At 38.1% G+C, this 26,425-nt stretch overlaps 1 protein-coding gene across 1 annotated transcript in view; it reads left to right on the top strand.

The window, feature by feature from the left end:
• LOC126418342 (RWD domain-containing protein 1) overlaps nucleotides 1-26,174 on the top strand; it is a 49,982-nt gene extending 23,808 nt beyond the window's left edge. The window contains exons 3-5 of the mRNA XM_050085185.1: nucleotides 9,259-9,402; nucleotides 19,301-19,487; nucleotides 25,930-26,174. Coding sequence (XP_049941142.1) covers nucleotides 9,259-9,402; nucleotides 19,301-19,487; nucleotides 25,930-26,027 — 429 coding nt within the window. The 3' untranslated portion in view covers nucleotides 26,028-26,174. The remainder of the gene's footprint in view (nucleotides 1-9,258; nucleotides 9,403-19,300; nucleotides 19,488-25,929) is intronic.
• Nucleotides 26,175-26,425: the final 251 nt, after the last annotated feature.

The following is a 26,425-nucleotide window of genomic DNA, read 5'->3' as shown; positions in this document are numbered from 1 at the left end:
ATTACCCTCGTATGTGCATTCTATCTACAGAACAGAGGAGCTTGTCATGAGGTGCATAGTATTGTCAGGAGCCCTATTACAGCGTTGTTAAGCTCCAAAGTACCTGAGAGTAACACTTAACAGAACTCATACATTCAAGAGCCATTGTAATAATAATAATAATAATAATAATAATATATAGAATACAAAGACACAAATACAGACATCAGACCATTCTTGCATAGACCACCAAATAACCCACAAGTCAATACAACAATAACAACTATCAACACAATCATACACAACAAAATAAATGAAAATACAACTATGGAAGAGTTACAACTACTGGTTTATATAGGAGCGCTCACTACACTAAAGATACACACTAGGCAGAGATTAGAACAAACCAACATACAGAAGAAACCCACAAAACCAGCATGGCAACACAGGCTACAGATCAGAATAGAAAAACTGAGAAAAGAGATCGGACAGCTAACACAGTTTATAAGAAATGAAATATCAGGCAAAAAACGAAAAAGGTTAGGTAAAATCTCACAACAAGAAGCGATAGAGCAATTAGATGAAAAGAAGCAGAAATCACAAGCATTGGCCAAATGACTTAGAAGATACAAAAAAGTGAAAATCGAAGGAAACAAAACCAAACATTCAACACAAACCAAAAGTAATTTTATCAGACAATAGATAACACACACATTAACATAGACAACCCACCAAACATAACAGACATGGAACACTTCTGGAGCAACATATGGTCAAACCCAGTACAACATAACAGACATGCACGGTTGATACAAGCAGAAACTGACTCACCAAGATGATACCACAAATGCCTGAAGTGATAATTTTGCAACATGAAGTCACCCGAGCAATTAATTCTACTCGCAATTGGAAAGCCCCTGAAAATGATAAAATAGCAAATTTCTGGCTAAAGTAGTTCACCTCAACACATTCACATCTAACTAAATTATTTAACAATTACATTGCAGACCCATACACATTCCCTGATACACTTACACATGGAATAACTTATCTGAAACCTAAAGATCCAGCAGACACAGGAAACCCAGCAAAATATCGCCCCATAACATGCCTACCAACAATATACAAAATATTAACTTCAGTCATTACACAGAAATTAATGACACATACAACACAGAACAAAATTATAAATGGAGAACAAAAAGGCTGCTGCAAAGGAGCACGAGGATGTAAAGAGCAACTGATAATAGATACAGAGGTGACATATCAAGCTAAAACTAAACAAAGGTCGCTGCACTACGCATACATTGATTACCAAAAAGCTTTTGATAGTGTACCCCACTCATAGTTACTACAGATATTGGAAATATACAAAGTAGATCCTAAATTAATACAGTTCCTAAACATAGTAATGAAAAATCAGAAAACCACACTTAATATCCAAACAAATTCAAATAATCACATCACAGCCAATACAGATTAAGCGTGGAATATACCAAGGAGACTCATTAAGTCCTTTCTGGTTCTGCCTTGCTCTGAACCCACTTTCCAACATGCTAAGTAATACAAACTATGGATATATATTTAAAAACAAAGATGATGTGACTTACCATACGAAAGCGCTGGCAGGTCAATAGAAACACAGACACATACATACACACAAAATTCAAGCTTTCGCAACAAACTGTTGCCTCATCAGGAAAGAGGGAAGGAGAGGGAAAGATGAAAGGAAGTGGGTTTTAAGGGAGCGGAAAGACTTACCTTAGGGGGAAAAAAGGACGGGTATACACTCGTGCGCGCACACACACACACACACACACACACACACACACACACATCCATCCACACATATACAGACTATGGATATAATATTGCTGGAACATACCCACACAAAATAACACATTTGCTATACATGGATGATCTAAAACTACTGGCAGCAACAAATCAACAACTCAACCAATTACTAAAGATAACAGAAGTATTCAGCAATGATATATAAATATGGCTTTTGGAACAGACAAATGTAAGAAAAATAGCATAGTCAAGGGAAAACACACTAAACAGGAAGATTGCATATTGGATAACCACAGCGACTGCATAGAAGCCATGGAAAAAAGATGCCTATAAATATCTAGGATACAGACAAAAAATAGGAATAGATAATACAAATATTAAAGAACTAAAAGAAAAATATAGACAAAGACTAACAAAAATACTGAAAACAGAATTGACAGCAAGAAACAAGACAAAAGCTATAAATACTTATGCTATACCAATATTGACCTACTCGTTTGGAGTAGTGAAATGGAGTAACACAGACCTAGAAGCACTCAATACACTTACACGATCACAATGCCACAAATACAGAATACATCACATACATTCAGCAACAGAAAGATTCACATTAAGCAGAAAGGAAGGAGGAAGGGGATTTATCGACATAAAAAACCTACATTATGGACAGGTTGACAATTTAAGCAAATTCTTTCTAGAACGAGCAGAAACTAGCAAAATACACAAAGCAATCGCTCATATAAATACATCGCCAACACCATAGCAATTTCATAACCACTTCTACAACCCTATAGATCACATAACATCAACAGATATGAAGAAAGTAAATTGGAAAAAGAAAACACTACATGGCAAGCACCCGTATCATCTAACACAGCCACATATCGATCAAGATGCATCCGACACATGGCTAAGAAAAGGCAATATATACAGTGAGATGGAAGGATTCATGATTGCAATACAGGATCAAACAATAAACACCAGATATTACAGCAGGCATATTATTAAAGATCCCAATACCACAACAGATAAATGCAGACTTTGCAAACAACAAATAGAAACAGTAGATCACATCACAAGCGAATGTACAATACTAGTAAATACAGAATACCCCAGAAGACATGACAATGTAGCAAAAATAATACATCAACAACTTGCCATACAACATAAACTAATAAAACAACACATTCCCACATACAAGTATGCACCACAAAATGTGCTGGAGAATGATGAATACAAATTATACTGGAACAGAACCATTATAACAGACAAAACAACACCACATAACAAACCTGACATCATACTCACCAATAAAAAGAAGAAATTAACACAACTAATCGAAATATCCATACCCAATACAACAAATATACAGAAGAAAACAGGAGAAAAAATTGAAAAATACATCCAACTGGCTGAGGAAGTCAACGACATGTGGCATCAGGATAAAGTTGACATTATACCAATTATACTATCAACTACAGGAGTTACGACACAATATCCACCAGTACATCAACGCAATACAGCTACATCCAAACGTATATATACAACTACAGAAATCTGTAATTATTGATACATGTTCAATTACCTGAAAGTTCCTAAATGCAATGTAACATATACCGTACAGTTAAAAGGAAGTCACGCTTGATCAAGATCCGCGTCACTTTCCATTTTTAACCAGACACAATGTCTGAGAAAGGAAAGAAATAATAATAATAATAACAACAACAACAACAACATGAAAATCTCAACGAGAAACAATCTGATCCGCAAATGGGACTCCCATCCTTCAACAATCCCTGCATCATCAATGACACTGTGATTTTCTGGTGTGGAATGTGGATCTAAAGTCTGGTAAAGATCATTACGGACAGACAGACACAGCCTCAGTGAAACAGATTGGCTGATTACAGGTTGCCCATTCCCACAGTCCAGCTTCATTTCCTAGCCAGAATAGTGTCATACTCCTTAACACAAATAAGTAGTTGCTGGTAAGGAGAGACTTGGGTAGAACAGCTTTTATCAAATTACATGGACACTCTCTCCTCTGCAACAGCAGACATTCAGGGAGAACTTTCTACACTCATCTAAGAAAGTTTACTGTACTTCATGAGAAGCCAAGGCTGGGGCAGTCAGAATGAGAGAACACTTCATCTCCACAGGTGGATGACAGCAGCTGGTATTGGTATGGTTGGTATGGAAGTTGCCAGAAAGATTGCAACCCAGAATGTGAAACTCCAAGGGAAGTATGAAGGAATGGTACTTCAAGGTTGAGATGTACACTGTGGTGATAAAAGTCATGGGATAACAATATGCACTATGGCAATAGTACTGTGTACACAAGCTATAAAGGGGCAGTGCATTGGAGGAGCTGTCATTTGTACTCCCATGATTCGTGTGAATAGGTTTCGGATGTGATTATGGTCACACAACAGGAATTAACAGACTTTGAAAGCAGAATGGTATTTGGAGCTGGATGCATATGACATTACATTTTGGAAGTTGTTTGGGAATTCAGCATTTGCAAATAGAGTTGTCGGTGCTAACAGGCAAGCATCACTGCATGCAGTTACCACAGAAATCAGTGTGGAATATACGACAAACATTTCAGTTAAGTTTGTGCCGCGAATTTTGGAATTATGGGCTATGGCAGCAGACAACTGACACAAGTGCTTTTGCTAACGACACATATCACTTGCAGCGCCTCTACTGAGCTCATGATCATTTCAGTTGGAAACTGGAAAACCATGGTCTGGTCAGATGAGTCCTGATTTCAGTTGATAAGAGGAGATGGTATGGTTAGAGTGTGGCACAGACCCCACGAAGTCATGCACCCAAGTTATCAGCAAGGCGTTGTGCAAGCTGTTGGTGGCTCCCTAATGGTGTGGGCTGTTTTAGCATGGAATGGACTGGGTCCTCTGGTTCAACTGAACTGATCATTGACCAGAAATAGTTATGTTCGGCTATGGTCATCATGTTCCCAAACAACGATGGAATTTTTATGGGTGACAATGTGCCATGTCAGTGGGCCACAGTTGTTCGCGATCGGTTTGAAGAACATTCTGGACAATTTGAGCAAATGACTTGGTCATGCATTTCGCCCAACATTAATTCCACTGAAAGTTTATTGGACACGATTGAGAGGTCAGTTCATGCACAAAATCCTGCGCTGGCACACTTTCACAATTGTGGATAGCTATAGAAGCAGCATTGCACAATATTTCTGCAAGGAACTTCCAGTGGCTTATTGAGACCATTCCATGTGAAGTTTCTGCACTGCACCAGGCAAAAGGACGTCCGGGGTGATATTAGGAGGAATCCCATGATTTTTGTCACCACATTGTATACATGTGAATGTGGACAAGAGCAAATCACAAGCCACATACTTCTGTGGTATCTGTGCCCAACATTTTCCATAGAGGACAATATCATTCATGGAGTTTGCAAAGTTCTTGGCACATGTGATATGGAGATAAGAGTTCACCATATATTTTATAGTTTCTGTTTCCTAATTTGATTGTAAGTCTTTGTATTTGTGTGTTCCTAACATGAGAATAAATTAGAGCACCCCTTCTAAAACCACAGGAGGATAGTATGTTTTTTTATGAATGCGTGTTGTCTGTCCCTCCAAAAGAACAGACACCACGCAGATCCCATAGCTGTGAAACACTGTTTGTAAATGGAAGGGAGTCACTTCTGTCAACTGCAGCGGGACATTAAGCGGAATCAGAGGTGATGAGTGAAAATGTGTACCAGACAAGGATTCGAACCCGCCATCTCCTGCTTACTAGACAGGGCGGTAACCACTGCGCCATCCGGGATACAGTGTCATCGTAGCTGAATGGACTATCTCGATATGCCACATGGTCGATCCGGGTAGGTAGCGTACGATGAGAGTGTGGATTGCCTGTGGGGCGTACCGAGATAGTCCGTGCGCTTGCGATAACACTGTGTCCCAGATGGTGCAGAGGTTGCCGCACCTGCCTAGTAAGCAGGAGAGCCCAGTTCAAATTCCGGTCCGGCACACATTTTCACTCATCGTCGCTGATTCCACTTAATGTTCCACTGCAGTTGACAGCAGTGATCCCCATTCCATTTACAAATAGTTAACATAGTGTCGACCAAATAAGTGCCATAGGAAGGATCCTTGATTGATGGTGAATTGCACATACTGTGGGTGCTAGAGTCAGAGAGGAAGCAACTCATAAGCTGCTCCCTGTGGGTTCAGAAAATATTGTTCTAACTTGTGTAACCTGACCCATTTGGAGGCACATTCACAGGAAGCTATCTTAAACGGGTCAACGAGACATGGTACTATGTGGAGTTAATATCAAAACTGAGACTTGGGAGGTATGTTTTATTGAAAGTTTCCTTTACACAGTGGTCATTCTGCTACTGGGTTAGAGGCACTGTCTCAGGCAGTGCTGTACAATAGAATGGTGTGTGTGTCCCCCAAGTGAGCTCCTTCAGAAACTTCAGGAGTCGGTACAAAGACAGATTTTATGTTGTTAACAGAGAGAACAATATGCTTCCATTTTAACTGTTAAGTGAGTTTGTATCTTTTAAAGGATGGTTACAACACTTGCATAATCACAAAGAAAGGTCATTAAAGTCTCTAACAAAATTTAATATATCTCAGTGGAAAGGTCTGGGGTGTACCCAGGTCCTTGTGACACCCACTTATCATTCCAAATACATTGAACCTGTCTACAACTACTATGCAGAGCATTGGTCTCGCCCTGTCTAGGGCAGGGTGCACGATTTATGGGCTAGCCAGAGTGTCATTGTACCGAAAGTTGTTGGACTTAGTACACCAAGTGCAGATTACACTGGGAATGGAGGCTTGTATGACAAGCTGTACTTCTAGCCTCTAACAGTAACAAGTAAGTGAACAAGCACTTAATTTCTGACAGTGGTTTCTGACCATGCAACACAATATTAAAACTAAACTGACCGAAGAGTGTCCCCGTATCCATCATTGTTGCTCATCCACTAGCAGGCCAACTATTTTTGAATTACCCCCAAGTCACAAAGGCATTAGGGACTTTTGTAAAATTACTCACAGTTGAGGATAGTGTAGGTTCTCTTGTAGCTTTGCTACCTGTACGCAGTTGCTTTGACTGATAGGGACTCTGAATAATTTTTAATTTCTGTTGTACAACAAGTACAGGAAATTTTATCTGCCCTCATTTTAGTGGAGCACAGAACATTGCAATGATTTACACAGTTCGTTCCAAGTGAATGAACTTAGTTGGCTGTTATGTTTGCAGCCTGAGGATTCACTGACCATCAAAATTCAGAACATTTGACAAAATTCAGCATATTTGATGTCAAATTCTATGCAGTAATCATGTCTTTCAAACAGGTGAAACATGCCTGTACAAAGATTTTCATAAACTACTGCAATGCATACAGTGCTCTTCAGTGTTTACATATAATGTGTGCAGCAGAGAATTGTGTCTGTGACATTTAGGCATCTCTCTGTAGAACTATAGTAAAGAGAAATCACTGCTGGCTCTTGGGGCACATGTGACTCTGCAGCAATGAGATCGAACAGGTAGATGCAGCAGTCAAATTGGCTCTTTGAGAAGAGAGAGTGTGTGATCAAAAAGTCAGTATAAATTAGAAAACTGAATAAATCACGGAATAATGTAGATAGAGAGGTACAAATTGACACACATGCTTGGAATGACATGGGGTTTTATAGAACCAAAAAGATACAAAAGTTCAAAAAATGTCCGACAGATGGCACTTCATCTGATCAGAATAGCAATAATTAGCATAACAAAGTAAGACAAAGCAAAGATGATCTTTACAGGAAATGCTCAATATGTCCACCATCATTCCTCAACAATAGCTGTAGTCGAGGAATAATGTTGTGAACAGCACTGTAAAGCATGCCCGGAGCTATGGTGAGGCATTGGTGTCGGATGTTGTCTTTCAGCATCCCTAGAGATGTCGGTTGATCACGATACACTTGCGACTTCAGGTAACCCCAAAGCTAATAATGGCACAGACTGAGGTCAAGGGACCTGGGAGGCCAAGCATGACGAAAGTGGCAGCTGAGCACACGATCATCACCAAACGACGTGCGCAAGAGATCTGTCGGACATTTTGTGAACTTCGTGTTTTTTTGGTCTAATAAAACCCCATGTCATTCCAAGCATGTGTGTCAATTTTTACCTCTCTATCTACATTATTCCGTGGTTTATTCAATTTTCAAATTTATACTGACTTTTTGATCACCTGATATGTCATCCCTTTGTGGTCTGTAATGTTGTAGGGTACGTGGCTTTCATTGCTGTAAATATTCACTTTTTGGACAAGAATTTTTCTCTGTCCCAAAATAATTGTGGATTCTGTTAAGTAATGTATTGTATTTTGTTCATTATTGATGTATATACTGTTCACACACTGATCTTTCTACAGAATTACTGACTGCCTCCTAGCTCCACTACTATACCTTGTCACAGCACAGCTGGCAATTAAATAACTTGTAGTACAAAATGATTCATTAGTGTATTTTATGATATGTAACTTATAATCTTATATATGTAGTCTACCTGATATTATGTTTACAAGAAAACAAAAGATTTGTCATTTAACCAATATTTAATATTAAACTTTCTTACAAATTTCATTTTTATAATTAAATTTGAGGACTGTCTGATCCATGATGGAACCTTTCATTTACACTCCATGAAAATATTGAAGTATTAAAAATGACAATATGATGTTTCAAGTTACTCCAAAATAATTATAACAACTTAAAAAAATCTTCGAACAGTATTTTCCAAAATGAATCTTCTTTCACATTGTTCAACAAGAATCAATATTACAACATAGCTGTCATTTCTTTAATAATATGTAATTTTGATTCTGCAAATAATTTGATAATGCAATTGTATGAGGATACACTCTACATGGTGAACTGTCATCTCCAGTTATTCTATTATTTGTTTGCCATTCACTGTTCTCAATGTTCAGTCGAAAAGGATCCTAATTTGAATTGATTATGTTGTGAAGAATGAAAACAAGGAAAATGACACACATTTATGACCTGTGTGGCATCCCAAGATTCCTAAACTTTGAGTAAAATTTGCATTATCATCATTTTGATGTTTACTGCCTACAGCCGCAATATAAACAGTAGCTGTGTGTGTGTGTGTGTGTGTGTGTGTGTGTGTGTGTGTGTGTGTGTGTTTGTGCTTGTGTGAGAGAGTGAGGAGGAGGACTTTTTTGTTTGATAGCTAAAAGTTTAGCAGTCTTTTCATTGTGTGTCCACAACTCAGTGCCTCCTCTATGTGGTGAGTAGCAGTCTTTTCTTTTCCTATTGCTGTTATTCCATACTGAAGATTCCATCGATTAGTGGTGGGGGTGGTGGTGGTGGTGGTTATTTGCCGAGCCAGTTTTACTAATGTTTTTGCTTTGCTCTAGTCTATGAAAATTTTCATTCTTATAGCTGTAACCTCTTTTTTTTTTTTTTAGGCTGAAGACAATTTAGGAACTGTCATGATATTTACCTTAGTTTCATCAGCTCAGGAATGGCTAAACATGCGGTGGGATGAAGTCCGGAATGCCAGAGAAGAGGCTGAAAGGAGAAAAGAAATAGAGGCAGAAGAAGCCGAAAGGGTAAGCAATTTTTATTACTTGTGACTGTAAAACAAAAGCTTCAGAATTCAATGCAGCAAGGTGGAAGTGGCAGAATTACAGTATTTGTAGTTTCAGTTTTGAAGCTCTTAGCAGAAAGTTAACAGCTAACATGACAATTTTGTTGGCACTGGTGCCTAGTAATACACACAATTGAAATGGAGAGATCTATACACGAATGTGTGCTACACAAGAGACCTAAAGCATTGGTTGGTCCTGAGTGTTGCTGATCCAATTGCTGCCTACAGCTCTTGGACCTACATCTGTGCACACTCTCCCTTGATATGTCCCATATGGGCTAAATAAGACTCAGGGCAGATGAACTAGGATACACAGCAGTACCCTCATATCCAAGGCATAACTTTAACAAAGTTCAGGGGCAATGGGATAAAGCATTGTAATGATGAAGGTACAGGTTGCCTGCAGGACATTGTGAATAAATTGGTTGACATATCAATAAGTTTCCACATTGTTTGGTGATGGAAATCAGTGGCAGTTATATCGGGCAACCCCCTCCCCCCCCCCCCCCCCCAGTTTGAAAATACCTCCACATTTGCCTGGAGCATGTTATGTTAAGTGGTTGTCTCCCCCCCCCCCCCCATGTTGACAAGTGGTTGTTCTCCTCCTCCCCCCCCCCCCCTCCCCCAATTAGTACTTCCAGAATGTTACCAGCCTGGACCTACATGTTTAAGTTAGTGTCCTTGTTCCCACAGTTTGGTTAGCTTCTGGATCCCAAAGTGTAGTGTGGGGTGCTCATAGATGTTATTCAGCTCTGAATTTGTGAGTGATTTGCTGCTCTGTGATCTGTCTATGTATGATTAAAGGCTATGATAGCCAACAGTGACCCCATTGTTAACACACACCTGAAAATGATGGCAGTTCTCCAAATCAAGGTATGCATGGTACTCCCATGATACAGCAGCATATGAGAAGACTCTGTCCTGCACTACCTGGGTGATGGAGAAACAGTGTTTGTCAGGCACACATGATTAAAGGTGCTGATATAGTGGCCTTTGCAGAAGATTAGTCGCACTTGTAACATGACCCTATTTACCCAGTAGTTGCACCTCTGTCGAATCTGGCTGAAAAGTAATTAGTGAAAGTGGGCTACACATCAGGTTTACAGTCCAAAACACTTTAATTGCACTTTGATATTAAGTAACATACTGTTTATGGGCAGATCAAGTCTCATTTACTGTAATTTATGCACAGATATAGGGTAAGCCACATACTACACACTATTGATGTCCTGTAACGATTGTTCGAATGCAGTAGTTTTAACACCAAAGTGACCCAAAAGTTTACATGTGGCAAGTACGTCATTAAGACAATCCCTAATTATATTGTCCTTGAAGTGTAACAGCCATATCAATCAATAAAAAAAAAAAAAAAAGATGATGTGCACGGTAAGTTTAATTTAGAAATAACACAGTTCACAGTCCAATAATACTGTCACAGTTGGTAGAATGCATTATTGAAAAATTAACACAGCTCATAAAATTAGGAGTTCACAGTCAATCACTGAAAACCAGTCACTGTGTAAACTCTTGAACACAGAATTTGGATTCTATTTGGCACTTTTTATGTCTTATGATTTGTGCTAATTTGTCTGTGTACATTACGCAGTAATTTCAGGTACAGATCATGCTCATATCATAAATCTCCGCAGACTGACTGAAATGGCTCCCAGCAGCCTCTCTGTTATACGATTATGATAATTAGCAATAAATTCAGCTATTGTTCTTTGCTCCCCCATGAACCATGGACTTTGCCGTCGGTGGGGTGGCTTGTGTGCCTCAATGATACAGATAGCCGTACCTTAGGTACAACCACGGTGGAAGGTTATCTGTTGATAGGCCAGACAAACATGTGGTTCCTAAAAAGGGGCAACAGCCTTTTCAGTAGTTGCGGGGGCAACACTCTGGATAAATGATTGATTTGACCTTGTGACATCAATCAAAACAGCCTTACTGTGCAGGTACTGTGAATGGCTGAAAGCAGGGAAAAATTCAGCCGTAATTTTTTCCCGAAGATGTGCAGCTCTACTGTTAAATGATGATGGCACTTTCTTGGGTAAAATATAGTGAACGCATTGTCGTAGCCAAGGTAGACATGAAGCCCATGCCTACCACAGTTGTAAAGTCTACATGCCGACTAGCTCCACAGATGATGAAGAGATAGAAGAAATGTATGATGAGATAAAAGAAATTGTTGAGATAGTTAAAGGAGGCAGAAATTTAATCGTGATGGGGGACTGGAATTCGATAGTAGGAAAAGGAAGAGAAGAAAAAATACGTGAATATGGACTGGAGGAAAGGATTGAAAGAGGAAGCCACCTGGTAGAATTTTGCAGAAATTTTGGAACCAGTTTGTAACTTGTAACACATATCTAGACGCAGATGTGAACTCTGACCACAATTTATTGGTTGTAAATTGAAGAAATTGCAAAGAGATAAGAATTTAAGGAGATGGGACCTAGTTAAGTTGAATGAACCAGGGATTGCTGAGAGCTTCAGAGGGAGCATTGGGCAATGGTTGACTAGAACAGGGGAAGGGAATACCATAGAAGAGGAATGGGTAGCTTTAAGAGGTGAAATAATGAGGGCAACAGAGGATCAAATAGGTGAAAAGTCAAGGCCTAGTTCTAGACTTAGAACTACTTAAATCTAACTAACCTAAGGTTATCACACACATACACGCCTGAGGCAGGATTTGAACCTGCGTCCGTAGCAGTAGCGCGGTTCCAGACTGAAGCACCTAGAACCACTCGGCCACAGCGGCTGGCCGCAGACAAAAGGAAAGCAATATTATAGCAAGGAAAGTGTACATAAATGGAGATTGGGGGGGGGGGGGGGGAGGACAATACTGTGAGAAGGATTTGACAAAGCTCTGAAAGATCTACGTCGAAACAAAGCCCTGGGAGCAGACAATATTCCATCAGAACTATTGATAGCCATGGAAGAGCCAGCCATGACAAAACTCTTCCCTCTGGTGTGCTAGATGTATGAGACAGGCAAATACCCCCAGACTTCAAGAAGAATATAGTAATTCCAATTCCAAAGAAAGCAGTTGCAGACAGGTGCGAAAATTACCGAACTGTCAGTGTAATAAGTCATGGTTGCAAAATACTAACACGAATTCTCTGCAGAAGAATGGAAAAACTGGTAGAAGCAGACCTCAGGAGAGATCAGTTTGGATTCAGGAGAAATGTAGGAATATGCGAGGCAATAATGACCCTATGACTTCTCGTAGAAAATAGGTTGAGGAAAGGCAAACCTACATTTATAGCGTTTAGAAAGCTTTTGGCTATGTTTATTGGAATACTCTCTTTCAAAGTCTGAAGGTAGCAAGGGTAACATACAGCTTGTGCAGAAACCAGACAGTTGTCATAATAGTCCAGGGGCATGAAAGGTAGGCAGTGGTCGAGAAGGGAGAGAGATCAGTTTGTAGCTTATCCCTGATGTTATTCAATATGCACACTGAACAAGCAGTAAAGGAAACCAAAGTAAAATTTGGAGTAGGAATTAAAGTCCAGGGGTAGAAATAAAAACTTTGAGATTTGCCAATGACATTGTAAATCTGTCAGAGACAGCAAATAACTTGGAAGAGCCGTTGAATGGAATGGACACTGTCTTCAAAGGAGGATCAACAACAGCTAAATAAGGATAAAGGAATGTAGTTGATGCTAAGGAAATTAAATTAGGAAACGAGACACTTAAAGTAATAGACGAGTTTTGCTATTTTGGCAGCAAAATAACTAATGATGGATGAAGTAGAAAGGATGTAAAATGTAGACTGGGAATGGCACGAAGAGCATTTCTGAAGAAGAGAAAGTTGTTAACACTGAATGTAGATTTAAGTGTTGGGAAGTCTTTTCTGGAGGTATTTATCTGGAGCGTAGCCATGTGTGGAAGTGAAACATGGACGATAAACTGTTTAGACGAGAAGAGAATAGAAGCTTTTGAAATGTGATGCTACAGAAGAATGCTGAATATCAGATGGGTCAATCATGTAACTAATGAGGAAGGTGCTGAATACAATTGGGGAGACAAGAAATTTGTGGCACAATTTGACCAAAAGAAGAGATTGATAGGACACATTCTGAGACATCAAGGGATCACCAATGTAGTACTGGAGGGAAATGTGGGACGTAAAAATCGTAAAGGGAGCCCAAGAGATGAATACACTAAGCAGATTCAGAAAGATGTAGCTTGCAGTAGTTATTTGGAGATGAAGAGGCTCGCACAGGATGTATTAGCATGGAGAGCTGCATCAAACCAATCATCGGGCTGAAAATCACAACTACTACTTTGCTGTCTTTTTACAAATTACAAGTAAAGGTTTCTCTTTTGAACAGCTGAGTAGAAGAATAAGATTTGTTTGACTGAGGACCTTTAGATAAATCAAAAATTGCTACTGGATATATGGGATTCTACTTTAATAACGACATTGTAGATAAGAATGCTGTTTACTCTGAAACTAAATGAGTTCAAGATTTGCTAACATATTTCCAGCGTGAACTGTCTAGATTCTTATTTATATATACTTTTCATCTACTTTATCTGAAAGTGAGTAATTGATTGTATGTTTACATATGAAAAATAACAAAGCTTGAAATTACTGCTATTTTGCTATTAGCACAGTTCCCAGGTAATCTATTTGTACTTACAAGTCCCAATTAACTAAAAGACTGTAATGGATAATAAAGTCAAGTTGGCCAAGCCATGAGTTAATATTTGAGATTTTTGGTATTATGCACATGCCATAAAAGTAACAGTATTGAAACTATTTGCCAGATTTTTTTTTTGGGGGGGGGGGGGGGGGGATGAGAAAAACATACGTTTGAAAAAATCCGCCTGGTTTGACGCACACTGATAGCCAGTACTAGGTGTGATGATGTCCCAATCATCTGACATGTTGAATTATTCCATAGTAATAATAATAATAATAATAATAATAATAATGGTAATGTGAGATCCAGTGCTCTTGCCTGTCCTGGTCTGTTGTTTCACCTTGTACTTGGTTGTCACATGCATAGTTTTCTTTGCTTTGATAGTCGCTAAGAGAGAGAGAGAGAGAGAGAGAGAGAGAGAGAGAGCTTCGACAACAAAGCCAAGCAAGGCTTTGCATTTAGGGGATGGTGGGCTAGAGGCCCATATGGCCATTGGGCAAATGCCTGGCAATTCTTTGTTTTTGAAAATGATACATCCAGTTTCCTTGTACTAATCCTTATGCTTGGTCTTTAATGACTCATTGTTAATGGGATGTGAAACCCTAATATTTCTTTCATCACACAATGGTCTTAGATACATAATATGTATAGACACCAGTATTGCTAAGTCTTAAATTTTATAACTTCAGTTTCAGGTGGACTGTAATATTTTACGCGGGTTAACTTTGTATAATTCTCACTCCTAATTTTATTCTTTAAAAGTACAGTTTTCACTACAATTGAAGTCATGGTATGGTTACATGTTTATAAAATTTTACTTGTGTGTTAGTCATATACTGATTCAAAATTTGTTTTTGCACATTTGTGGAAAGCTACCAAATTTCCTTTTCAATTGTCCATGGCAATTGCTTATGGTGTCACATTCAAATTATTTTAGTACAGTACTTCTCTAAGATAACATAGTCCATTTTGGATCATTATAATATTTTTATGTAGATTACAGACAGTTCTGTTTTTGCTTATGATAAACCTCAATTACAGTGTATTACGAGCATACTGATTGGGTGAATAGCTGTATGTAGGCCTTTTACTTACACACACACACACACACACACACACACACACACACACACACACACAGAGAGAGAGAGAGAGAGAGAGAGAGAGAGAGAGAGAGAGAGAGAGAGAGAGAATGCTAGTGCGCGTCCTCCTCGTGGACTTAATATATTTTTGAGCCACATTAAGACATCACTTGTCTTTATTTTAGTCCTTCTGCATATTAATGTTTCTGATTCTTTGTTGACATATTTAGTTTATTGTTGGCTCTCATAAAAATTAATTTTGAACACATTGTTATAGTTGACAGTGCCTTGCTTGCTAATGTTGTAACCTAGAAAGAGGGGATGGGTAGAAATGTACCTTGTGGTATGAGAACTGTTAGGCATGTATTGTACATGCCAGTCATTATTTTGGCTTATATCTTGTGTTATTTACCAAAAAAGTCTGCATAGTAATACAGTTGTAAGCTAACAGAAAAGTTCACATCTCTAGTTCAAGAAATGCTGCAGTTCAGTAAAATATTGCAAGATAGTAGTAATTGCAAAAATTAATCATCTTTCAAGTATGTCAATGGTATGGAAAGTTCTGATAGAATGTAAATAATTTTGGAGGAAAGGTAGCAACTTATTTCCTTTAATACCAGACTATTTTCATATATATCTGGTCTTTATCAGGACAACATGGCACTGCATTTGGGAAACAATCTAATAATATTACTTGAGAAGTATGATGAATGGAAATAATTTATAATGTTTATTGCCCACATGGTTGAAATACCACATCTTTTCCCATTGCAGAATAGTTAATAATTGCTGTTGTGAGGTTACCAAGTACACTTTTATTGGAAATGATCTGAGGCATCGGTCAAGGAAGTCAGTTATTACGTAGTTATTGAATATTGTCATTTTGCTGAAAAAAAACTAAGAAAACTATAAAATTATGATACAGAATTACTGGCCAGTACTTATAGTTCTATAGTTTCCACAGATGAATTTTCTTATTGATACCAAAACCATCCAAGTTCTTTTCATTGTGAGACCAAGAATGCTGCAGGGAGAGAATAGATTGATATATGTGTGTATATTTGAGACTGCAGATGAACTGTTATTGGAGGCACCCCAATAGCCGACTGGTGTGGCCTAGCGGTTATAGGCGCTTCAGTCTGGAACCGTGCGACTGCTACGGTCGCAGGTTCGAATCCTGCCTTGGACGTGGATGTGTGTGATGTTCTTAGGTTAGTTAGGTTTAAGAAGTTCTAAGTTCTAGGGGACTGATGACCTCAGATTGATTTATTGATTTTTATTGGTCCAGTTTTATCATATAGCACAAATTGCACAATTGATATTGGACAGGTCAAAGATAAGTTACAATAATTCATAGTATTAGCAATTAAAATTAGGTACCTATTACGATTAATTTTGTTACTTATTTAGAAATTCTCTGACAGAATAGAAACAGTGCTTTATTAGAAATGCCTTTAGTTTAGCTTTAAATATTGGATGAGTAGTATTTTTTATTTCCTCTGGTATCTTATTGTGTAGTATTACACCAATGTTAATTGTGCTCCTCTGATAGGCGGTTGTTCTGTTATATTTTTGATGTATATTTGATTCCCTTCTGGTACTATAGTTGAGTACATTTTTGTTCTGTAGCAGTTTGCCTGTTTTCAGGAGGTAGTCCCTAGTGAAGAAGATAGTTTCATAAATGAATAAACTTGGAACATTTAGAACACCAAGCTCAGTAAAATGGGATTTACAGGACTCCATCTTTTTAAGGCCATAAATTATTCTTAAATCTCTTTTTTGCATTCTAAAAACCTTTGCACTGTGAGTTGAGTATCCCCAGAAAATGATCCCATATCGGATTAGTGAGTGGAACTGTGCATAGTATGCCTGCAGTACTGTTTTGCTTGTTGTAGCCTTTAAAATTCTTAGGCCATAGCACACAGATGATAGTTTTCTACACAAGTTATTTATATGTGTGTCCCACTTTGAGTCTTGCTGAACCCTAAGACCCAAGAATTTTGTGACACTGACATTTTCTAGGGGATCATTTTTTAATTGGGCCTGAATAGACATTTGATTAGTTGGAGGAATTAATGAAAATAGACACACACAGTTTTTTCAGTATTTATAACGAGTTTGTTTTTTGTGAGCCACTCAGAAAGTCTTTTCATAGAACTTTCTGCTGTGGACCGCAAAGTTTCTGGACTGGATCCAGTGAGCAATATGCTGGTGTCATTGGCAAACAGGATAGTTTTTGTGGGACTCATATATTCAACTAAATCAAGAGGAGTAGTGGACCTAAGATTGAGTCCTGTGGTACGCCATATTTTGTTGGTAATTCCCTAGAAAGAAAGGAGTTGTTTCTTGTTTTATTCATTCTGTTGAATTCATACTGAAGTGATACTTTCTGCCTGCGGTTTTTTAGGTATGAACACAACCAGCTATGTGCTACACCTCTTACTCCTCGTCTTTCTAATTTTTCGAGCAGAATGTTATGGTCCAGGACGTCGAAGGCTTTTGATAGATCTAGAAAAATACCTGCATCTAATTTATGTTGATCAAGGGATTTTAAAATGCTGTCTAAGAATTCGATAATTGCTGTCTGTGTAGATTTAGATTTTCTAAAACCATGTTGTTGTACTGTAAGAGGTGCATATTTATTTATGAAACTTAAAAGCCTGTCATAGAAGAGTTTCCTAGAATTTTGAGAAGGAACTTAACTGTGACATGGGTCGGTAGTTTGATATTTTTTCAGAGGAACCTTTTTTTAGCAGTGGTGAAACTTTTGCTATGTTAAAAATATCTGGAAATACACCAGTTTTTAAAGAGATGTTGAAAATTTTTGCCAAGGGGTTTGCTATGTGATGAGCACATGCTTTTAATGTGAAATCAAATACTTCATCAAGACCACTTGACATTTTATTGCTTAAAGATTTAATTTTACTTATAATTTCATTGGGGTTTGTTTCGTACACATACATAGAAGCAGTCAAGATCACTGACTTGCTGGAGAAACTTGGGACTGATCCTTGACAGTGTACTAGAATGAGGTCTTCAGCTAGTGAGGTGAAGTATTCATTGAATTTTTCTACAACTGAATTTGGGTCTGCGACTTTTGAGCCTTCTAGTGTTAATGATACATTCTTTTTCTTTGGCACTGAACTAGAAGTTTCTTTCTTTATAACTCTCCACGTGGATCTCATTTTGTTAGATGAGTTTCTTATCAAATTGTCATTCCACATAATTTTTGCCTCTTTGACTACTCTGCCATAGATTCTTTTGTAGGCTTTTGAATAATCTACGAATTCTGGGTTGCTCCATATTTCTTACAAGAGTACTGCAGAAATCTGTTTCTCTCACTGGAAATTTTTATGCCTTTAGTTACCCATTGCTTATTATTGTTAGGTTTTACTATTTTTACTACTTTTGGAAATGCTACATTAAAATGGTGAAGAAAGATGCTCTGAAAACTCATGTACATGCTATCAACATTTTTCTGAGTAGCGATGCTTTCCCAGTTTTCCTTCGCCAGTAAGAGATTAAAAATTCTAATGTTATCTTCAGAAAAGGTTCTTTTTGCAACTACTTTTCCAGACCTGCTACTGCTTGTTGGCATTTATATACACAGCAGCCGTGCCTCATGATCACTATAACCCATGCTCAATACTCTGCTTGTGAATCTGTAAGTTGTTTGTGAGATGTGGGGATCATATTGAATGTGTTGGTCATATTTATCAAAGCATCTCTGGTGCTGTTAAGTCCCATAGTGCTCAGAGCCATTTGAGCGCCCCAAGAAAATAAGTTTTGAATAGAAAAAACCTTGAAATGCAGCAGGTGCTTTGCAATATGTATAGTTTCGCATTTTTTCATTTCCTAGAAATTTAGTTTGAAATAAAGTAATATCACTGAACAGTGCATTCTAGTTTCTTCGAAATGTCTCTTTTGATTTTATTTTTTGTTTATTTGCTTGAACAAGTCTGTTGGTGCAAATGAGCTCTAATCAGTAGACTTGTTCATCTGTATATGTTTGTACTTTCACTATTTCCTGTACATTTTTGTTGTCTATCTTTATTCAGCATGAAATTTTAATAGCAAAGTTGCTTACAAACGTCAAAATGCATCACAATTACTCCATTTATTGCAGAAAAGGTTCGAGGGCACCAGAGTTACTGTTGAAACATTTCTGGCGTGGAAGGCTGCATTTGATGCTGAATTTAATTTGAAGAAGAAGCCAGAAAAAGAGGAGAAAGATAGCAAAAAGATGACTGGAAGGGAACTGTTCCTTTCAGATAAAAGTCTTTATGAATCAGATCTCAAATTTCTTGAGGATGGTATGTAGGCCTATTCATTTAGTACTTTTTTAATTCTAATTTGGAAATTGGTACGACTTTGAATGTGGTGATATGGTGGAAACATCTTGTTATGAATCTTTCTGGTCATTCCTGGATGATTCTTTCTGCAAGGCAAATGATGATCCATTTTCCTGTCATTGTGAAAAACTGACAGACCAAAAGGATGCATAACATACATCTTTTTATAACAAGATATACACTCTAAATTAAAGACTGACAATATTGTGTTATAACTGAAGTGTATAAACATATTTATTGGAGTTGGAGTTAAGTAGTGCAATAGTTAAGGTCCTGGATTTGTATTCTGGAAGAATGGGATTCAAATTCCTATCTGACCATCAAGATTTAGTTTTACGACTGTTTCCCTAAGTTACTTAAGACTAATGCCAGAATGTTTAATTGAAAAGTACATGGTCAGTTGATTTTTACATCCTAGTCCTATCTATATTTGTGCTCTGTCTCTAAAGGTGCGTCCACACTATTCGTGCTCACCAGGCTTGTGCTCGTCAGACTCGTCTGTCAGGAGACTCATCTGACTTGTCCAATTTGCGCTGTGCTGTCTCTTGGTCCACACTATCGCATTTGCTTGCCAGGCTTTGACACGTGGGGATCTGTTCTGTACTCGCAGTCGTGACTAGTGCCAGATTCCCTGGTTATAACAAGTGCCAATTTCTTTGTGAAGCGTCTGTTGCCTCATGGACAAGATAGAAGAAGTAGTAACATAGACCCAAGAAAACAAAGATGATGGATGACCAGTTTTCAGAAGCAGAAAAAGATATAGTGGGAGTGAATTTGATGGATGACTTGGATGTTGAAAACATACATATGACAACATTTTGCCTTATGTATGCATCTGATTTTGAATATTTGATAAATTTGGTTGGACTGAAGATAGCAAAGACGGACAGCAAATTACAGAAAGCTGTACTAGTTACTGAGCAGTTGGCATTTGTGCTCGGATACCGACAACTGATGATTCCTACTTCAGCCTCATTTTTATTTAGAATCTCCAAGCAAGCGATATCAAATATTGTTCCTGAAGTAGGTGCAGCTCTTATTGGTTTCACTTTTTTGGATTTTATTTTTTAATGGGAGTTTGTGGAAACCCAACAACACAGAATATTGTTCGTAAATATTTATGAATGTGTGAATGTAGTAATTAAATTGTTGGTCCACTCCAATTTAAAAGAAAAACCAATGTCCACGACTCAGCAAAATGAAAAAACCAAGATAAAACTGGACAAGTGCAGCAAGCCGACTGATCTAGGCTTGTCACCATCCACTCCACTTGCGCAAATTGCTGTGCATCCCTTTGATGTACTGACAACAGGTGAAGCTAGACAAGCAGTAGGTTTGGGTGGCTTCCAAGCCCATCTCACGGTGAGTTCTCGGAGCCTACCTCTGTTCACAGTACTCGTAGGCTCACGAGTCTTATAAGCACACGAGTAGTGTGGACGCACCTCAAAGATCATTATTGCTGGGATGTTAAAAAATGCTAACTTTTCCTACATGGCTTTCTGAAGTACGAATCAAGCAGACTCTGCCCAGTCTCTGTGCTTGTGATGTTGTGAAGGTACATATTAAAGTTCTGAATCATTTCATGATGATCTGGATAACCAAGTTAGTTCTTTGACCAGATTCAATGTGTTGAACATAAACAGCACATTTTCTGGTATAGAGCAATTGACAGATGTTCCTGAATAATGCTATAAGGTTGCTGTTATATAATACTCCATTACCAACCCCTGCCCCCTTTTCCAGTTCTTTAAAGAATGGAATTCCCATGTATAAAACAGCTTCAGAAGTCTGATTACAAATGAGTTAAAGTGTTAAATATTTGATATTAAGCATGTAAAATCTTTATGGTTTAAGATGCGAAACCCTAATTATGTTGGTTTTATTAGTTTCGAATTTTTCACCCATAGGCAAATGAATGTAGTCTTGGTAATTTGCGTGCCATTAGTTACAATGTCTAACTTTCAAACTGGACTTTTTGTGGTAAAGGTTTAATGTAAGACTATACCTTTTAATGAGTAGATTATTACAGCATTTTAAATTCGGTAAATAATTATATCAAATACTGTAAATTAAATTTTTGTTGGCCAAGAAAGCCTTTGCATAGGCAACTTGCAGTTGGGATTGGGTGACAGTAGCTGAACATTAATATAGAGATTAATATCATAAAATTGAACATTAAAAAAAGGTGAGAAGCATATAAAATGAGACCATGTGGGTGAAAGTTCATCATCTTTGTGGTCTTTGGTATACAAAATGTGTTTTTATTGGAATTATTCACACAAATATGAGCTATATTGCAGGGAATAAGGTAGAAATGGGAGGGGGCAGGGAGGGGGGGAGACATGAGAATGTTCTGACTATTGGAACTGCTGAAGAGACCTTGAGATACTACTTGTGAAACTGCTTGGAAGGATAATTGTGAAAACAGGAGGCAGTAATGGAATTAGCTGCGTATTTTACATAGTGTGTCAGAATTTGAACAGCAAAGACTGTAGAGAAGGGAGAATATCACTCCAAAAGATGTCAATTGGTTATTTATTGGGTGGCTTAATGCATGATGGATGCCAATTAACCATAAGTTGTGAATAGCTGATTTTAGATAACATTTCTGTACTAGGCGTGAAGAGGCGGCAGCAGCTGCCATGGTCATCTTTGGCAAAATGCAGCACATAGCGAATATGTGTAAAGTCAAGAGGGAACAGGTTCCCTTAAAAATAGATATATATCCTTCTGATATCTTTGTGAGTGAAAGGGAAAACGAAAAATAATACTGAAGTAAAGGCCAGTGCTTCTTTAAGTAAGAGAAGTGGATGGAATTTTGCTGCCACAAATCAGAGTCTAATGGAAATTCATCAGCTTACCCCCTTGGTAATGTGTGCATACACGAACACATTCAGACGCAGATAAAATTTAAAATTGTACACGTGGCTTTTTCAACCCCAGGACACCATGTGTGTCAGTCTAAAATCATACACTCTCGGCTACATTCACCACTAAACGAAAACTGATGCTATTTTAATGGATGTAAAAGTTAACTTGTCTGCTTTTTGAGGATGATATCTCCTGAGTGAAGGCCAACCAGGGTGAATGGCTTTAGGATGAGATATTGGGCATCACTATTCAGTTCGGTCTCCAGTGCTCATCCTGTCAAACTTTTTTTCCGGTTTTTGTAATCCAAAAAACCGCCTGCGGCTTAGAATCGAGTGCAAAGCAAGCGGAGGCTCTGAAAAATGTTGGTAGGTGCCGCCACAATAACTTCTGCCGTCGAATATATGTAGCGCTACACAGGCATGCTTTGTAGGCACAAAGATTAATACTGGCGCCAAAATCCTCTGCGTCAGTAAAAAAAAAAAAAAAAATTTCTCCGCCCCGAGTTTCAACCACTGCATTTTCATACATTATCCAACGAAGTAAATACCAATTCCGTATTGTTCATCTTCGAATGTAGCAGAATTTCAATGTACTACGAAAATCCGACTGGCAAGACTGTTTGGGATGTTTGCCAATATGGCCAACTCTACGTTTTGAATTTTTTCCTACCTGTGAGAAGACATGGTTGCTAATAGGAACCTGATGAAATGTGAATCACATACAGTATTCTCTTCACCACAAGAATAATACGAATATAAACATTTTGCCATGTACTCTTTCATGTTTGCTGCTATCTCATTTAAATTTTGTCTGCCTAATAAACTACGAAACTAGAGTGAGACAACAGCAAACGCGGAAGAATATACGTATCGTGTCATGTTTATATTCGTATTATTCTTATGCCTAATAGGGGTACAGTCAGAAATGAAGCACAGCAACTGACTAGACTTTTAAATCTAAGATGACTCTAATTTCTGTGCAGAATTTGATGTACTAAAGAAGCGGGAGAAAAATTTTCGCCTAACTCTCGTTCAGAACATGTTCTATCATACGCAGTCTATTATTTGGTTCTTGTTGATCATTATCAAAGAAAGCAGCAGTGTAAGTAACAACAAATAGCAGTCTCTTGCCACTGTTTCGCTAATGAGACGATTCCTCTCTCTCTCTCTCTCTCTCTCTCTCTCTCTCTCTCCGCACAAAAGCAAGCCATGCCGCGAGCGGCGACAAGCCGTAAACACGCACTATCAGAATGTGACAAACAATGCACGACACTGTACAGTAATGCATTTTCAGCTTAGAGTGACGTAAACACCTATAACAAAGAAAAACGGCAGTTATCAGATCAAAGCAAAATAAGCAATTGATTCAAACCAGACGAAGCACGTGAAAAATGAAGGGTACCCGTATAAATACAGATGGAGCGCCTGACTCCTAGCAATGGCTACCTGGTAAAGCTTAACTGCTAAGCTTATGAATCGCACCAAACTACTGTAGGTGTATCATCATTTATTCAACCTAAATTGTGTCTCATATTACAATGCACCAACTTTGTTTCGATTTGGAGGTGTGGCCTAAAACTTTTCTCTCTCCTTGAATTTCGAGTCTCAAATTTCAGGTGCGGCTTACGTTCGAGTGCGGCTTAGATTCGAGTAAATACGGTAATATAGTTAACTGTTACAATGTTCCAAGTGAGGTGTTTTTGAGCTGTCCAGGCACAACATCTGGCCTGCCCTGACAGTTTGGAAAGTAATGAAGCATGGAGACTTTCCCTGGGTCTGTCTCTAAGAGCATTGCCTGCAAAAGATGAGGTTCTACGTTCAAGCCTGGTTCAGCGATTAAGAAGTTTCAAAACAGTGCACTTTGCTTGCAGTATGAAAGATTCATTCTCTGTAGTTATTGTTATTGGGACAATGTACATACATCTGTTTCTAAAGGCCTTCTCAGATCACAGAAGACTGAATTATCATCAAGCTGATATCTGGGTAGTACATCTAACATCATGCATTAGAATGGTTTAAAGCACATGTTTACTACTTGCAGTTTTGACAATCGTTCACTCTTTTATTGACGTTTGACTGTAATAGTGTCCAACTTCCTAGTAGCTATTTGAGGCAGTCGTGGACAAATTGCACATATTTTATATCTCTGCCCTCAAATTTTCTCCAGATCAGTGGGATGATATTTAAGGGCCACATCCCTTTTTTGTGGACGTCTTTGGACACCTTAAGCCTGGTAAAAATGCCACCAGCAGGCTGACTTACGGGAAGCACACCACTAATCACTTCTGTATTGTTGGACGAGAAAATAAGAGTAGACATACTGTGCAAAATTCTTTCTTCACTATGGGAAGCAGAAGACAGTTCCATGTAAGTACCTCTGACAAAAGGACACAAGAGATTAGCACGAGCACAGGAACACTGCCATTGAAATGTCAGCTTGTCATGTTACTTCATTGTATATGTTGCACAGGCTGATGGCAGGGTACAGTAGAGGCTGGTGGTGGTTTCCTACCATGAAGAATGTTTGTATGGGACACAATGTGACTTGCGTTATGTCCACCATTGTTTCTAACAGTTACTATATGAGAACATCCTAACAGATCATGATTTTAATAGCTTTATTGCTCTCTTTTGCTGTTAGTTTCAGATTTAATGCTTGTAAAACAAATTCACCACACTGAGAAATAAAATGCACATTGAAAACAAATCACAGCAGTTACTCATTGACTGCATTTGTCAAGTGCAACTGGCTGTTTTGTCGGACACCTGACAGCAAGTGGCATGACAATTGTGAACAGAACTGTAGCTGTTACTAAAGTCATTCTCTGATTGGTTATTAATATGGTAGTTACCTGTAAACAGTTCACTGTCAACTAATTTATTTTTAGAATCCAAGTGTGACAGAGGCAGCTAGAAACAATTTGTATTGGTGGAGCAGTTCATGTATGTCAGAACACAATGGTATCCAGAAGCCTAGTGCAGCACCTTACAGAGCAAGAAATGCACATTTGAGTTGCTGAGTGTTCTGCGGAGTATCGAACAATGGCTTTGTTAATATATTCACCTTGTGAACTGTAGTCAAGTTATTGCAGAGAGTCCGGTTATAAAGTTTCATGGTTGTCAGAAATACTTGCATTTTGGACATTTTCGTAGTTCTTCATATTAGTTAAAAGAACATGTGGACTATGTTACACAAATTGGGTGACGCAGCTTTTCTGTACAGAATATAGTTTACAGTTTTCGTTGAAATATGAGTGGCGAACTTTTATTTATGGTTGTAATTCTATGTTGGTAACCGGATGTAAAAAAACTTCCAGGGAATGGATTTAATTGCAGTCGTCCAATTTGACTTATTAGTTTTTGAATTATCACTGTCCATTTTGTATAATGTGTGTGGATGCTCATATTTATTTTCTTCTTTGCATTGTGTTGCTATATAAAACAACGAGGATAGTCTTTTTCTGTAAGGAATTTCACCACATCCTTCATCATAAGGCAAAAAATTTTAATTATATTTATTTCTTTTTGTATAGGTGGTGATACCATTAAAGTCGATGAGTCCCTCTTCCAAGATATGGATGAGCTTGACCTTGATGCTGAAGATGAACTGGATGAAGAAGATAGTTCATGAGATTAAAATTATAAAACTTTTGTATTCCTCCATGTGTAAGGCAGCAGAAGACCTAAGCACATTTGTGAGATATGAGAAAGTTGCCATAAGTGAATACTGTACATATGAAGTGAGAAAAAATACATGCATTGTTTTTGATTGTTTTTATTATGCATTTTAAGATGTAGAAAATTTCCTTACTTCTTCTGGAACACTTAGCAACTAATGTGAACTTATTTAAGATAATGTACAGTGAACATTTTGGGCAATATTAATCAAACGTGGATCATTTTTGGGTTCAGCTATTTTAATTTCTGTTGCTGAATATTGTCTGAACAGGCATCCAGGAATGCATGAAACCCATAGTGGTAGATCCATTTTGTAGTCTTCTGAAGTGTTTCTCAGTAAGGAAGTAGAAA

The sequence above is a fragment of the Schistocerca serialis genome, chromosome 1, assembly GCF_023864345.2.
Source record: "Schistocerca serialis cubense isolate TAMUIC-IGC-003099 chromosome 1, iqSchSeri2.2, whole genome shotgun sequence".
NCBI classification, from domain to species: Eukaryota; Metazoa; Arthropoda; class Insecta; order Orthoptera; family Acrididae; genus Schistocerca; species Schistocerca serialis.
The sequence above is the reverse complement of the archived record's forward strand: the minus strand, read 5'-3'. Positions and strand labels throughout refer to the sequence as shown.